Below are 17,549 nucleotides of genomic sequence, written 5' to 3' on the forward strand. Positions count from 1 at the left end.
AACAAATAAGAAACTCAACTCTATAATTAACTCAGTTCAAATAAACATAACTGAACTTAAATCAACGGAAATTAAGGTCAAACTGCACACAGCTACACTGACCCAAAACCTTTTCCTGAAACACCTGAGTCCTTCTGCTTAAATAGTCCACTTAATCAAACAATTTCTCCTCTGGACTATTCCAATCAGTAGGTAGATACGATGAACATGACTATATTCAAGTCTCTACTACTCCTCTTTACTGGCAACATGAACTCTGGTGTAATCAATACACATTATAACAATAAATCTACTTCTTCATCAACCCTCTAAAATCAACTTTATTAAATTATAAGAGTTCTTCCCCTTCTGCACTTGGTCTCTTCCTGTGACCTCAGATGAACCCAGAAGCTATAAAGCAGGAAGTAAAACTACATTTCCTCCTTTTGTTTCTGGAAGACGGGTAGGTAAGGTAAGTTCTAAACAATGCAAATTAACAGTTGAAATAAATAACATGTTAACTTAACAAACTTGTAGGGATTGATTTAAACCAAGATGTTATATTATATAATCTGTAAAAGTGCAAAACATAAACAAACCCGGGATAGTAGATGTTTGCCTATTGCAGATTACATGTGAAATATGGTTAACTCAAAACAAGAATGTTAACTAAGAATATGGACAAATGGTCTTCTCACCCACTTTGTCACACTCCCCCCCCCCCTTAAGACCGTTACTCCTCTGAGTCACGGGACAGGAAATCAGCAATGACATTCTTATGTCCGGGTCTATACTGGACCTGGAAACGAAAAGGCTGGAGAGATAAATACCATCTTGTTATCCTGGCATTAGTGTCTTTCATATTATGAATCCATTGCAAAGCACGATGATCAGTCTCAAGAACAAACTCTTTCCCAACAAGATAATATCGTAAGGTGTCTAGAGCCCATTTAATTGCCAATGCCTCCTTTTCAATGGTCGAATACCTCACTTCCCTTGGAAAAAGTTTTCGACTGATGTACTGAACAGGCAACTGCTGCCCTTCCTCTCCTTGCAGTAAAACAGCTCCCAGACCCACCTCAGAGGCATCTGTTTGTACTGTGAAGGGAAGGTTAAAATCTGGACACTGCAAAACAGGTTTTTGACACAAACAGTCTTTCAAATCATTAAATGCATTCTCAGCATCTTTCGTCCACCTGACCTTTGTAGGACTAGATTTTCTTGTCATGTCAGTCAATAAAGCTGCTCTTGATGAAAAATTTGGAATTAGTCGACGGTACCAACCTACTAATCCCAAAAATGATCTCAACCTTTTCTTTGTGTTTGGCAAGAGTGCTGCAGAAACTGCATCCACTTTTCCAACCTGAGGGCGAATGCCTCCACCCCCTATTACATAACCCAGGTACTGCACCTCAGGCTTGGCGATGTGACATTTCTTGGCATTTATGACAAGTCCAGCATTGGTGATACGTCGAAACACATCAGCAACATGTTTCAGATGATCTTCCCATGTACCACTATAAACAACAATGTCATCAATGTATGCAGCTGCATACTGTTCTGCACCCTTCAACACTCGATCCACCAACCTTTGGAATGTAGCTGGTGCTCCATGCAAACCAAAGGGCATCACTGTGAATCTAAACAGTCCACTTGGCACTCTGAATGTTGTTAAGTCCTTAGATGAGTCTGTCAAGGGAACCTGCCAATAACCTTTACAGAGGTCAAGGGTAGTCAGAAATTTAGCATTTCCCAAACGATCAATTAGTTCATCAACCCTCGGCATTGGATAAGGATCAAAAGCAGACACAGAATTTAACTTAGAAAAGTTTACACAAAATCTAAGCTTAGGATCATCTTTCTTTGGTACAAGCACAACAGGGCTACACCACTCACTGTGTGATGGCTCAATGATTCCTGCAGCCAGCATCTCCTCCAGCTCACTTTTCAACTCAGGCAATAGCTTAGCTGGGATACGGCAAGTGGTATCTCTAATTGAATGCAAAGTGATTTTGTGTTCAATGAGGTGTGTACGACCTGGCTTTAGACTGAAGAGTTCTTTAGTCATAAGTGATTGCACCTCCTGACGTCTTTCCAAAGGCAAATGGTCTAAGTCTGGAAACACAGTTTTGACAGCTGAAGAAGGGAAGTACTGCTCCTGAGGCTCTTCCTCATCCACAACTGTACATGCCCACATGGATGTTGAGTCCTGTGGCTGGGCAGTCCACTCTTTCAAAAGATTGACGTGGAACACTTGATGATTCTTTCGACGGTCTGGTAAATGAAGCTCATATGTGACTGGGCCTGTCTTCTTTGTGATTTCATATGGCCCCTGCCACTTTGCAAGAAGACTGCTCTCAGAAGTTGGCAACAGTAGAAGAACTTTCTGTCCCTCACGGAAGACTCTTCTTCTTGACACTTTATCATATCTTTGTTTCTGCTGCTGTTGCGCATGGGCCAGATTGTTATTAGCAAGCTCTTGGAAATGTTCGAGCTTGTCTCTCATTTTGAGGACATATGAGAGTTCACTAAACCTCTGCTCTGACATCGAACCCTCCCAAGCTTCTTTCAGAACATCCATTGGACCTCTGACAGGATGCTCATAAAGTAGCTGGAATGGTGAAAACCCAGTAGAACTTTGTGGAACCTCTCGGTAGGCAAATAACAAAAATGGGAGCCATTGGTCCCAATCTGACCCTGTTTCATTCACAAATTTCCTGAGCATTGATTTTAAGGTCTTGTTAAATCGCTCCACAAGGCCATCGGTCTGTGGGTGATAGGGACTGGTCTTGACACCCTGGATCCCTACCAAACTGTATACTTCTTTGAGCATCTTAGAAGTGAAATTGGTCCCCTGATCTGTGATGATTTCTTTTGGGATACCTACTCTGGAAAACAACTGAATCAGGCAGTTAACAATCTGACGAGCCTTTATTTTCTTCAGGGGGAAGGCTTCAGGATATTTTGTGGCATAGTCACAAACTACAAGTATGTACTTATGACCTGCTTTACTCTGTTCTAGTGGGCCAACAATGTCCATGGCAATGCGTGAAAAGGGTGTATCAATGATGGGCATACTGATAAGCGGCGCTCTATCTGCTTTCCTGCCTGGAGCTGTTAACTGGCACTGTGGGCAAGCTTTACAGTATTGTACCGTATCACTGAACTGTTGGGGCCAGTAAAATCTGGGAATCATTCTAGAAAATGTTTTAGATTGTCCCAAATGTCCTGCCCAGGGAATGGAATGACTCATTTTCAAAATGGTAGATCTCAAACTCTGGGGGATCACCAACTGGTCACCAATCTTGCTACGACGAAGCAACAAATCTCCCTTAACCACAAATACTTCCTGCCTTCCCTCAACTGTAGTTGACTCTGGAACACATTTAGAGAACAATGGTTTAAGTGTTAGATCCTCTTTTTGAAGCCTAGCAACCTGACTAGCGCTGGGGAGAGACTCAGTCTTTAAAGGATCTAAAATGTGTTCAGCTATTCTTGTTCCCTTCACCTTTTCATGTCTTCTCTGTCTCTTGCTCTTTTTTGGTTTAGAATGAGTGCTAGACTTGTCCAATGGTGCATCCTCATTTGCGAAAAGCAAGTCATCCCAACCCAAAGCATTAACCTGTTGCTCATTAGCTTTTGACCTTGTGACTGCTAACAAACTTTCAATGGTTTCAGTCTGACAGGAATGCTTGGCTATTAGCTCTGTGAGTATTGGGAGATCACGGCCCAACACCACTTGATAAGGCAAAGTTTGCAGCACTCCCACTGAAAGAGTGTAACACTGGCCTTCTACTTCAATTGCAACTTCAGCAACTGGGTATGATACCTTATCACCATGAATACAGCACACATCCACTGTTGCTCCTGAAAAGATCACATCCCTAGGAAGACTGTCTTGTCTAACCAGAGAGCGATTACTTCCTGAATCTAACAGAGCTACACAGGGTTTGTCTTCAACAAATACCCCAATTGATGGCTCACGTTGCTGACATTCAATTTCATTTTTGTGATTCTCACTGACTTTAGTTTGTCTAGCAGAACACATGTAATTTTTACTAACAGACATCTTTTTTTATACATTGAGCTTTAAGATGACCTATTTGACCACACAAATGACATGCTTTATTGGTTCTATTTTTTGTCTCAGATCTGGCAGGATCTGAGTTATACCAGTTCTGTCTTGTGTGCTTAACTTTCAAGTCAGGGCCACCACCTAACATGTTCAATGGCATGTTGGAATTTGACTTAACTGGTGTGAAAACTTTTGATGGTCGACGAGCTGCTAAGAAAGCTTCAGCCAGTTCTGCTGCTTCCTTGGAAGTCTTTGGGTTACGTTCCTTAACCCACGTCCGAAGATCAGGATTCAGAACCTTGAGAAACTGTTCCATGATGATGGCGTCTCCGATTTGATCCTTTGTCTTTGTTTCAGGATTCATCCACTTGATGTACAACTCCTTTAGGCGGACCTGCAGCTCCCTTGGTGTTTCCTCTGCTCCAAAGGTACTAGAACGAAACCTCATTCGATAGGTGTCAACACTTATTTCATACTTCTGCAAGACAGCATACTTTACTTTTGCATAATCCATAGTGTCATCAATATCCATGGCTACATAGGCGGAACGTGCTTTACCAGCTAGCAGTGGTGCTAGGTGAAGAGCCCACTCATCTCGCGGCCACTGGCAAGCATGAGCAATTCTTTCAAAGGTGATTAAATAATGTTCAATGTCCTCACCTTCATTGTAAGGTTGCATTTTTGGCCCCTTCCAGCCTGAATGTCTCACCAATGTTGAAAGCTGTGCCTCACTGCGTTGATGTACCAGTTCCAAGTCAAGCCTATTTGATTCTTGTGTGCTGACAGGTGGTTCTGGAGTAGGTGCCCTCGAAGAAGCCGATGTTGATGCTTGTACTTCAAGTAACTGATGCTCTAGATTGCCATGCTGCACCTGCTGTTGAAGCTGGGCAAACTGATGCCGGATTTGCCTCCATCTATCCTCCTGGCGCTTGTGCTCTTGCTCCAGTTTAGAGTCACGTTCAGCCTGCTGTTGCATCAGAGTTTGCAAAAGTTTGGACAATTCAGCCACATTCTCTTGTCCAGCAATATGGCCACTTATTGCCCCTTGTTGGTCACTGCCATCTTGTAAATCATCTGCTTCACATTCTGGAACAAGTCCCCTCTTTGCTCGGGTAGACATCTTCTCCACTCCTTAATTGGCCTGGAATCCCACTGCTGCCACCAAATGTGGTAGGACTCGACTTATGCGGTCAAAGAAGTGCAGGAGACTGATGCTGTCCAGTGTAGCAAGTGATTTATTCACCATTTTGTGACCGAAACAATATTTACAAAGAAACAAATAAGAAACTCAACTCTATAATTAACTCAGTTCAAATAAACATAACTGAACTTAAATCAACGGAAATTAAGGTCAAACTGCACACAGCTACACTGACCCAAAACCTTTCTTGAAACACCTGAGTTCTTCTGCTTAAATAGTCCACTTAATCAAACAATTTCTCCTCTGGACTATTCCAATCAGTAGGTAGATACGATGAACATGACTATATTCAAGTCTCTACTACTCCTCTTTACTGGCAACATGAACTCTGGTGTAATCAATACACATTATAACAATAAATCTACTTCTTCATCAACCCTCTAAAATCAACTTTATTAAATTATAAGAGTTCTTCCCCTTCTGCACTTGGTCTCTTCCTGTGACCTCAGATGAACCCAGAAGCTATAAAGCAGGAAGTAAAACTACATTTCCTCCTTTTGTTTCTGGAAGACGGGTAGGTAAGGTAAGTTCTAAACAATGCAAATTAACAGTTGAAATAAATAACATGTTAACTTAACAAACTTGTAGGGATTGATTTAAACCAAGATGTTATATTATATAATCTGTAAAAGTGCAAAACATAAACAAACCCGGGATAGTAGATGTTTGCCTATTGCAGATTACATGTGAAATATGGTTAACTCAAAACAAGAATGTTAACTAAGAATATGGACAAATGGTCTTCTCACCCACTTTGTCACAGGGAGTTTGTGTGTTCGCTCTGACACGTGAAACATTAGAGGGAACATTGGCGGTGACTGGCAGGGAAAAGGGGGATGATAAAACTTACTGTAAATATAATTATGTATGTATTGAAAAAGGAAGAACTAAAATGTTCCAGCTAAAAAAATGAAATCCGTTTCAGTTTATGAGCTCTGTTTGTTTTCTTTACAGTTCCAACCTTTTATATTGAAATGAGCTGCTCATTCCTGTTTAGATGACCTGCATAAAACAATACCGAGCACATTGGGCTGAATATGGAAAGGAAGCATCACAGCACAGCTTCAGTGAAGCCTTAAAGTCTCTGATATGAAATGAGAAATGAAGCAGCCAGAGCTTTTTCATGAGTGGAAATCCACTCTGACTGTGAGCTGCTGCTACAGCCTCCAGATTAGCCAGCAGCTCATCCTGCTCAACATTTTCTCACCAACTTTAATGGAAGTGTGATTTTTTTCAGCTGGAGTGATGGTCAGGGTGGCCTCCTTCTCCTCTTCCTCTTTCATTTGTAAAGCCACTTCTGTTGCTTTAATTCATGTGGAAGTCCTGTAGCTGAGTTTGGGAGAGACTAACAGCCTCGGCAGCAGAGGGGAGAAAGGCTGTAACACCACCACTTTACTCTGTTCTACCTGTCACATCATTTTATCAGGAAACAAATATGCTCATGTTTTTACTATGTTTGTCTTGAAGGGCTAAACTGTAAGAAGATCACATGGTGCTTTTTATTATTGTGTTGGTTTGTTTCCTGTCTCTTGGATGGAGCCCAGCTGTGCGTGGCCCCTGGGCCTGTGGTCAGAGTGGTTGCTGGATAATCCGGCCCAGGATGAGGCCAAATTGACATGGGATGAAATGTCTGTCACATAATTGAGCCTAATTTAAAAACATCCTCCATAAATATTGAATAATAACAATAATAATAAAGGGTCAGAAGATGACTTGTTGGAATGAAAATGAGCTTGTAGTTTGTCTGCTTTAATAATGTGACTGGAAAAAGGTGTTGGACTTCAAATATGTCCATTTCTTTCACACTTCACCTTTAACAGTGAAGTCTTGTGGTTCCTGGAAGGAAAAACATACCTTTTTCATGTTTTTATGATAAATGTACAACTTTAATGGGAAACATTCAGAGTTTTTTCTCTTGTTTGTTTGAAGCTGCTTCCTGTTGGCTTCAGCTGATTGGAGTTTCCATTTTCTAAACTTCTACATTCTGAACCTTCTTCAGCTCTGAACAGATGATGAAACACTGAATGATTTCAAGCACACACTTTGTCTAATCAACTTACATCTTTCATTCTTTATACAGATTGAAGGACTGTGGTTTGTCAAAGATCAGCTGTGATTATCTGGCAGCAGCGCTGAAGTCCAACCCCTCGTATCCCAGAGTGCTGGACCTGAGTGGAACCTACAACAACCTGCAGGATTCAGGAGTGAAGCATCTGTGTGTTCTTCTGGAGAATCCACGATGTCGATTTGAAACTCTGAGGTCAGTCACATGTTTTAGTTGTGCTGAGATGAATATGATGTGAAAGTTGTGCTGACACTGTGGATCAGTAGGCCCGCAGACCTCTATACAGGAAGTCTGGTTCTACTCTTTGTAGAACTTCTGATCCCTGATCCTCTGAGTCTGACTCAGTAGATAATGCAGAGTTCTGAGCTGATGTGGGTGAGAAGACTCAGGCAGCCTGACAGAGTTGATGTCCATGTCTTCCCTGCTTGTCCTGATGCACATAAACATGAGTATCCTTGCAGGTCAGATCTTATCAGTCAAACCTGTTAGTGCAGCTCTCCTCTAAATTGTAGTGCTTGTTAAACTAGGATGATTTTAGGAGCCTGGACCGCAGAATCCAAGGGAAGATATTACTTGGAAAGGCCAAAGCAACCTATTAGAGGTGTTCGCATTAACATAGATAAATACTCAGATTTACACATTTAGTGTCTTACAAAGGGTTAAAAAGTGAATGTGCACAGAGAGGTTGGTGGTGAGATGGGCACTTCCAGCACTGTAGATGTGTTCCAGCTCAGTGTTCATGGAAATAATCTGGAGAGCAGGATTCCTTGATGAATGTCACATTTTCTTAAAGTTATAATCCACAGGGAAAACTGTGAAACTGTCGATCTGATATCTAGTCAACAGATCAGGTGTTTGATATCCAGCCCCACCTTATTATCACTTTCTCTCTCTCTTTCACATCTGAATTATCTTCACTTCACATTTCAGTCAGTTCAGAATTCATTAGCACGTTCACTTTAGCATAATCCATTTTAATCCAAACACCTTTCTCTTTAAAGTCTGTTTTTCAGTCACAGTATATCCAGTACAATCCTCTTTTTCACTGAGTCACACACATTCAGAGATCAGAGTGTCCTGTGTGTGCTCTCATTCACTCCCACTCACTCTCATATGGCTGAAGTCTGTTTGTACACAGGCTGTCAGCTGGCCTGAGTTAGGCCTGTCTCTAAAATCATCATTTTATTACTTTTATTCTGATTCATCAAAGCCAAACTCAAACATCTTTATATTTACTGATTATGTTCTCATCAATAAATAACAGTCAGTACATTCAGATATGAATCATAATTCAGTGTTTAACATATTATCACAGATGGACTCCACAGGAGATCTCCTTTATGAAGAAACTGTGAAAGTTTGTCCAACAGTGGGAAACATTTCAGAGAACATCTCAGAGAATATCTGTGAAGCAGAAACTAAACATAATAATAGAAGAAAAGCCAAATAATGATCCAAATCCTGCTCTGAGACTATCAGACAGTAAAGACTTCCAAAGACTGCTTACCTTTCACACTTACTTAAAGATGCTGGTGCTGTCCACAGATCAGCTGACCTGCTGGGTCTTCATGATCAGCTTTGTTTCTTGGAGATAAAGGCTGAACTCTTTAGAGCTTCAGTTCTCCAGAGCAGCAGGATGTCTGAGGTCTGCAGAAACACAAAAACACAGCAGCTAAAAATGGTTGTTCAAAGAAAACGAGGTGGGAGCTGCTGATTCCTGAGCTTTGATACTGGATTAGCTTCAGTAGTTGTTCCCATCACTGCTGTAAGAGCTACATTTAGTCACAGCTGATTGTCTTCTTTGAACAATCACAATGACTACTGTTGAAAAAAACAAGCACACAAAAAACCAATGAGAGTGTAGAACAGGATAAAGAGCTCCTGTGATGGTGGCAAAGAAATGAGCAGCAGACGGCCGTCTACATGTTGTAGTGGTTTAAAGTCACCAGGGGGCGCCGTCATGGCCACGCAGTCCGTGGGCTGTTCTGCTTGTGCTGCTGTTGCTGAAGCTGAAGTGAAAGCGAGTGTTAAAACAATGAAAAGTGTCCACTGCAGCCTCCATCTGAGCTTCTCATGTTCTTCTTCTTTGATCCTCCATGTTTGTGCTGAACGCTGCTGTCGCTCTCTTCCTGTTCCCGCCCACTTTCCAACCAATCAGCATTGGAGCGTGCACAGCGTCGTCCACGCTGAGCTTTGTTGTCAGCGCGTGGACTCGTCTGCAGAACATTTCCAGTACAATAACCAGCTGTGCATGCGCCCCAAGCAGCAGCTTCAAGTTCACCTCAAAGAAGTTTAACAGGAAGGACGACTCGTCCATTACGCGTCCAGCTGTGACCGTGTCCACAGCAGAGTGTCACCGAGGCTTCATGCTAACAAGCACACATGATGCTAATACCACCACGAGCAGCTGCTCAGTGGGTTTGGAGGAGAAATGTCTCCAGCTTCTCACAGAGAGTATGCAGAATGTGGATCTCCACAAAGACTGTGGAGAGCTCATCCCAGACTCAAAATCAACACTTGTCTGCACAAAACTTCTCACACGTTCCCGTCACAAGTGTCTTCTAAGTGAAGCTACCAGGTTCAGGTCCAGCTCTGTTTATCTTGAGCTGCAGTAGATGATCCATCCTCACAAAGCAACACAGACACCAGATATGCAAACACAGCATCATACAACACAACCAAGATATCCAAAGAATTTTCTCTGCATTTCTGTGGCTGCTGGAACAAAGCTGTTTGAAACCTTGTTGTTCTGCACTTTGGGACCTGAAGAGGAACCTGAACCTCTGTGCAGAAGGTTCAACTCTGAGGATTCCTGTTCAGTTTTTTTTATTTCACACGGCAAAACTTGACAACTTTATGGTAAATGTACAACTTCAATGTGAAAAATTCATTTTTTGTCTTGTTTGTTTGAAGCTGCTTCCTGTTGGCTTCAGCTGTTTGGAGTTTCCATTTTCTAAATTTCTACATTCTGAACCTTCTTCAGCTCTGAACAGATGATCTAATAAACTTACATCTTTCATTTTTTTATTCAGATTGAAGGACTGCGATTTGTCAAAGATCAGCTGTGATTATCTGGCAGCAGCGCTGAAGTCCAACCCCTCGTATCCCAGAGTGCTGGACCTGAGTGTAGACTGCAACAACCTGCAGGATTCAGGAGTGAAGCATCTGTGTGATCTTCTGGAGAATCCACGATGTCGATTTGAAACTCTGAGGTCAGTCACCATGTTTTAGTTGTGCTGAGATGACTATGACATGAAAGTTGTCCTGACACTGTGGATCAGTAGGCCCGCAGACCTCTATACAGGAAGTCTGGTTCTACTCTTTGTACAACTTCTGATCCCTGATCCTCTGAGTCTGACTCTGTAGATAATGCAGAGTTCTGAGCTGATGTGGGTGAGAGGACTCAGGCAGCCTGACAGAGTTGATGTCCATGTCTTCCCTGCTTATCCTGATATACATAAACATGAGTATCCTTGCAGGTCAGATCTTATCAGTCACACCTGTTAGTGCAGCTCTCCTCTAGATTGTAGTGCTTGTTAAACTAGGATGATTTTAGGAGACTGGACCGCAGATCTAAGGGAAGTTATGACTTGGAAAGGCTAAAGCAACCTATTAGAGGTGTTTGCACTAACTTAGATAAATACTCAGATTTACACCTTTAGTGTCTTACAAAGGGTTAAAAAGTGAATGTGCACAGAGAGGTTGGTGGTGAGATGGGCACTTCCAGCACTGTAGATGTGTTCCAGCTCAGTGTCCATGGAAAAACTCTGTTTTTCAGTCACAGTATATCCAGTACAATCCTCTTTTTCACTGAGTCACACACATTCAGAGATCAGAGTGTCCTGTGTGTGCTCTCATTCACTCCCACTCACTCTCATATGGCTGAAGTCTGTTTATACACAGGCTGTCAGCTGGCCTGAGTTAGGCCTGTCTCTAAAATCATCATTTTATTACTTTTATTCTGATTCATCAAAGCCAAACTCAAACATCTTTATATTTACTGATTATGTTCTCATCAATAAATAACAGTCAGTCTGTTTGTACAAAGGCTAATCTGGGACTCTCCACCATTTGACCCTAGAAATAAAGAAGGTTCTTGGATGAGAGGTGAAAGGTGAAACGTCTTAAAGAAACTTAAAGGTGTCCAGATGCCTTTTTTCTAAGCTCTTTAGATGACTGCGAACCTTCACAGACACCTCATCAGTGTCACTCTCAGAGCTACCAGCCCTTTGCTACAATCACAAAGCTCTTCATTGAAATCAATGATATCAAAGATGGAATCAAATGAGTCCAAGACTTCTGCTGATTCAGCATCACATTCATCTTTGCTCCTTGTTTTGCATCCCCACCATGGACTTCATTCCTTTCCAAGCCAGCCTTGAGTGTCCTTTATTCAACTCATGCTCTGCTTTACTTTTAGACCTGATTTTAGCTGCTTTATCTCTCTTTCAACAAGTTTCTGTGCCTCGATCTTTTTCTTCTCTCCCTCATAACAAGACAGCTTCTTCTGACTGAGAACATGTTGGAGTGATTTACTAATCCAGGGCTGCTTATTGGGGAAAATACTTCCTGTTTTCAAAGTAATCCCCATTTTCCCAGAAAGAAATGTAAGTAGAAATAATTAATCTAAGTGTGAACATGAGCCTTTAAAAAGGCTCTTCTGAGGCTGCTGCCAGTGGTCAAAGCCTCCAACAAAGCTCTGTAAGTAAATATGTGATCATAGCTTTAGTTTTTAAATGTTTATTCTAGTTAACACAGATCAGGTGGGAACAACTCAAATAAAATATCAAAAATATTAAGTGGTCATCGGTACTCAGTTTGTTCAATACTGAATACATTGGAGCACAAATTGTCCACATTTCTGAAATATTTCTGGGTGTAACTGTTACCAAAGTGCAATTTAGATCTGGCCTGTTATCTAAGTGATAATCATCAATTCCACTAAAACAAATACAAAATAAAGAAATTTGACACATTTTGTTGATATCAAAAGCACACTGAACGATTCAGTGTTGTTTTACTGCGGTTCTCTCTTCACTTCTTCTCCTCTGATTCTCTTCACATGTTGCTCTGCATAAGTGCGCAGTTTCGTGACAAAACAAGATTAAATATTGCTAAATATAATAGTATCTCATTACACTTCAACATAAGTGTTTTATTTTTGTAATTGTTTATCTGTTATTTTTCAGACTGAGTCACTGTGACCTGTCAGAGAGAAGATGTGAAGCTCTGGCCTTAGGTCTCAGCTCTCAGACCTCTAATCTGAGACAGCTGGACCTGAGTAACATTAACCTGAAGGATTCAGGCGTGAAGCTTCTGTCTGAAGGACTGAAGATTCCACAATGTACACTGGAAACTCTCAGGTGAGATCAAGCATTTTTCTTTCATCAACTGACAGAATTAGCAGATTAATAATAAGGCAGTCCTCTAATAAGAGGAGAAGTGGAGGTGTTTTGAAGGGCAACATACTCTTATTCAATTCAATTCAATTCAATTTTATTTATATAGCGTCAAACCACAACAAAAGTCGCCTCAAGGCGCTTCATAGATACAGAGAAAAACCCAACAATCATATGACCCCCTATGAGCAAGCACTTTGGCGACAGTGGGAAGGAAAAACTCCCTTTTAACAGGAAGAAACCTCCGGCAGAACCAGGCTCAGGGAGGGGCGGCCATCTGCTGCGACCGGTTGGGGTGAGAGAAGGAAGACAGGATAAAAGACATGCTGTGGAAGAGAGACAGAGATTAATAACAGATACGATTCAATACAGAGAGGTCTGTTAACACATAGTGAGTGAGAAAGGTGACTGGAAAGGAAAAACTCAATGCATCATGGGAATCCCCCGGCAGCCTACATCTATTGCAGCATAACTAAGGGAGGATTCAGGGTCACCTGGTCCAGCCCTAACTATATGCTTTAGCAAAAAGGAAAGTTTTAAGCCTAATCTTAAAAGTAGAGATAGTGTCTGTCTCCCGAATCCAAACTGGAAGCTGGTTCCACAGAAGAGGGGCCTGAAAACTGAAGGCTCTCCCTCCCATTCTACTTTTAAATACTCTAGGAACAACAAGTAGGCCTGCAGAGCGCGAGCGAAGTGCTCTAATAGGGTGATATGGTACTACAAGGTCATTAAGATAAGATGGGGCCTGATTATTTAAGCCCTTGTATGTGAGGAGCAGGATTTTGAATTCAATTCTGGATTTAACAGGAAGCCAATGAAGAGAAACTAATACAGGAAAAATATGCTCTCTCTTCCTAGTCCCTGTCAGTACTCTTGCTGCAGCATTTTGGATTAGCTGAAGGCTTTTCAGTGAGTTTTTTGGACATCCTGATAATAATGAATTGCAGTAGTCCAGCCTGGAAGTAATAAATGCATGAACTAATTTTTCAGCGTCACTCTGAGACAGGATATTTCTAATTTTAGAGATGTTGCGCAAATGGAAGAACGCAGTCTTACATATTTGTTTAATATGTGCGTTGAAGGACATATCCTGGTCAAAAATGACTCCAAGGTTCCTCACAGTGTTACTGGAGGCCAAGGTAATGCCATCCAGAGTAAGAATCTGGTTAGATACCATATTTCTAAGCTTTTAAGTGCCGAGTACAATGACCTCAGTTTTATCTGAGTTAAGAAGCAGAAAGTTAGTGGCCATCCAAGTCTTTATGTCTTTAAGACATTCCTGCAGTTTAACTAATTGGTGTGTGTTATCTGGCTTCATGGACAGATAGAGCTGGGTGTCATCTGCATAGCAGTGAAAATGTATGCTATGTCTTCTAATGATGCTGCCTAGGAGAAGCATGTATAATGTAAACAGAATTGGTCCTAGCACTGAACCCTGTGGAACTCCATAATTAACCTCAGTGTGTGAAGAGGACTCTCCATTTACATGCACAAATTGGAGTCTATTAGATAGATATGATACAAACCACTGCAGTGCAATACCTGTAATACCTACAGCATGTTCTAATCGCTCTAATAGGATATTATGGTCAACAGTATCATTTGTAACCTTCACTAAAGCTGTTTCTGTGCTGTGATGAGCTCTGAAACCTGACTGAAACTCTTCAAATAAACCATTCCTCTGCAGATGATCTGTTAGCTGTTTGACAACTACTCTTTCAAGGATTTTTGATATGAAAGGAAGGTTGGAGATTGGCCTATAATTAGCTAAGACTGCTGGGTCTAGAGATGGCTTTTTGAGTAAAGGTTTAACTGCAGCCACCTTGAAGGCCTGTGGTACATAGCCGATTATTTAAGATAGGTTGATCATATATAAGATCGAAGAATTAATCAATGGCAGGACTTCTTTGAGCAGTTTTGTAGGAATGGGGTCTAAAAGACACGTTGATGGTTTGGAGGAAGTAATTATTGAAGTTAACTCAGACTCTTTTTCTCCAATCGATCTTTCTAACTTAACATCAATGGTACTAAGAGTAGCTGTAGATAATATTACATCTGTGGGATGATTATTGGTAATTTTTTCTCTAATGATAAAAATTTTATTTGTGAAGAAGTTCATGAAGTCATCACTAGTTAACGTTAAAGGGATGTTTGGCTCAAAAGAGCTCTGACTTTTTGTCAGCCTGGCTACAGTGCTGAAGAGAAACCTGGGGTTGTTCTTATTTTCTTCAATCAGTGATGAGTAGTAAGCTGTTCTGGCTTTGCGGAGGGCTTTCTTATAAAGCAACAAACTATTTCTCCAGGCTAAATGATGATCCTCTAAATTTGTGACACGCCATTTCCTCTCCAGATTACGAGTCATCTGCTTTAGGGTACGTGTTTGAGAATTATACCACGGGGTCAGGTACTTCTGATTAGAGACCTTAGTTTTCACTGGAGCTACAGTATCCAGAGTCGTACGTAGTGAGGAGGTGAAATTATTAACAAGATAATCGACCTCTGTTGGGGTAGCGTTCAGATAGCTGCTCTGCTCTGTGTTGGTACAGGGCATTGACGATGATAACAGTGGCTGGATTATATTCTTAAACTTAGTTACAGCGCTTTCAGAAAGACATCTGCTTTGATAAAGTCCACTCTCCACTGCTGCGTAATCAATTATTGTAAATGTAAATGTTATCAAGAAATGATCAGACAGGAGAGGGTTTTCAGGAAACACTGTTAAATGTTCAGTTTCTATGCCATATGTTAAAACAAGATCTAGAGTGTGATTAAAGTGGTGGGTGGGTTCTTTTACATTTTGAGAGAAACCAATTGAGTCTAACAACAGATTAAATGCCATGTTGAGGCTGTCATTTTTAGTATCTACATGGATGTTAAAATCACCCACAATAATTATTTTATCTGAGCTCAGAACTAAATTAGATATAAAGTCTGAGAAATCAGACAGAAACTCTGTGTAAGGCCCAGGTGGACGATAGATGATAACAAGTAAGACTGGTTTCTGAGTTTCACAGCTGGGGTGGACAATGTTAAGCATCAGGCTTTCAAATTAATTAAAAGTCTGTCTTGGTCTTTCATTAGTTAATAGACTGGTGTGAAAAATTGCTGCCACACCACCCCCTCGACCTGTGCTTTGAGATTTCTGGTAGTTAGAATGACTCGGGGGTGTTGATTCATTTAAACTAACATAATCATCCTGCTGCAACCAGGTTTCTGTAAGGCAGAGTAAATCAATTTGTTGATCAATTATTAAGTCATGTACTAACAGAGACTTGGAGGAGAGAGACCTAATATTTAATAATCCACATTTTACTGTTTTACTCTTTGGTTCAGATGTGGATACTGTATTGTTCTTTCTTTGTAAATGTTTAAGTTGTTTGTTGCTGGTTTTTAGTTTGTTTTTTGTCTTTTTGGAAGCTGACACAGTCTCTATGGAGATGGGTTTTTGGGGGGGGGGTAGCAGGAGGAGAGAAGCTGCAGAGAGGCGTGTAAGACTGCAACTCTGCTTCCTGGTCCCAACTCTGGATAGTCATATTTTGAGGGGTTTAATAAATTTGTCCATATTTCTAGAAATGAGAGGTGCTCCATCCAAAGTGGGATGGATGCCATCTCTCCTAACAAGACCAGGTTTCCTCCAGAAGGTTTGCCAATTATCTATGAAACCCACATCGTTTCTGGGACACCACTCAGACAGCCAGCAATTTAAGGAGAACATGCGGCTAAACATGTCACTCCTGGTCTGATTGGGGAGGGGACCAGAGAAAACTACAGAGTCCGACATTGTTTTGGCAAAGTTGCACACCGATTCAATATTGATTTTAGTGACCTCCGATTGGCGTAACCGGGTGTCATTACTGCCGACGTGAATTATGATTTTACTGAATTTACGTTTACCCTTAGCCAGCAGTTTTAAATTTCCTTCAATGTCGCCTGCTCTGGCCCCTGGAAGACAATTGACTATGGTTGCCGGTGTCTCTAGCTTCACAGGTCTGAGAACAGAATCACCAATTACCAGAGTTTGACCCCCAGCGGGTGTGTCACCGAGTGGGGAAAAACGGTTAGACAACTGAACGGGTTGGTGGTGTACCTGGGGCTTCTGTTTAGGACTATGCTTCCTCCTCACCATTACCCAGCCGCCCTCTTTCCGCAGCTGCTTGGGATCTGCCGGGGAACAGCTAGCGGGGCCTATGCTATCTTCGGCTGCACCAGCTACAGGGGCCTGGCTAGCTAAGGGTGAATGAAGGGTGCGGAGCCGAGTCTCCAATTCAGTAATCCTGGCCTCCAGAGCTGCAAATATGCTACATTTGTTACAGATATCATTACTGCTAAAGGAGGCCGAGGAGTAACTAAACATCTGACACAATGAGCAAGAAAGTGCAGGAGGGACAGGTGAAGTAGCCATGGTGCTAACGAGTCGGCTACGAGCTAAGCTAGCGAAACAGTACAGAGACAGTGAGTGAATACTTTGGCTATAAATTAGGTAGTGAGTACACAGAAAGTGTGCTTCGGATGAAGCACGTGAAGATTATACTGTGAAAAAAGAATGTATTTAAAAGGTGTTAATTAAACTGCTAAGCAAATAAGCTACTCAGAACACCACTGTGTTTGAGCAGGAACAGGAAGCGATACTATACCACAGAGCGAGCGAACACCAAGTGACAGCGCCACTTATGTTAACAAGACAGGAAGTAGTTCCTGGGAACTGCTTCCTTTGTTATTGTCTAAGTAGAAACATGATGGTAAAACAGTGATGAGTTTGCAGACGTGAATCCACTGCACACAACACAACAATGTTGTTGCGTGCTGAAAGCAGACTTCTCACAGATTCTG

The 17,549-nt window shown here is 41.5% G+C and overlaps 1 protein-coding gene across 2 annotated transcripts in view; it reads left to right on the forward strand.

The window, feature by feature from the left end:
- Positions 1-17,549, forward strand: part of LOC146490510 (NACHT, LRR and PYD domains-containing protein 3-like) — a 117,939-nt gene that overhangs the window by 86,002 nt on the left and 14,388 nt on the right. Inside the window, exons 8-10 of one of the 2 annotated variants that reach the window (XM_085153087.1) lie at positions 7,336-7,515; positions 10,353-10,532; positions 12,510-12,683. In XM_085153087.1, the coding sequence (XP_085009213.1) occupies positions 7,336-7,515; positions 10,353-10,532; positions 12,510-12,683 (534 nt within the window). Of the gene's footprint in view, positions 1-7,335; positions 7,516-10,352; positions 10,533-12,509; positions 17,221-17,549 lie in introns of those variants that run through there. The other variant, XM_085153086.1, reaches the window with a different exon arrangement.

This window comes from Neolamprologus multifasciatus, unplaced genomic scaffold (assembly GCF_963576455.1).
Source record: "Neolamprologus multifasciatus unplaced genomic scaffold, fNeoMul1.2 chr03_unloc_1, whole genome shotgun sequence".
Classification (NCBI taxonomy): Eukaryota; Metazoa; Chordata; class Actinopteri; order Cichliformes; family Cichlidae; genus Neolamprologus; species Neolamprologus multifasciatus.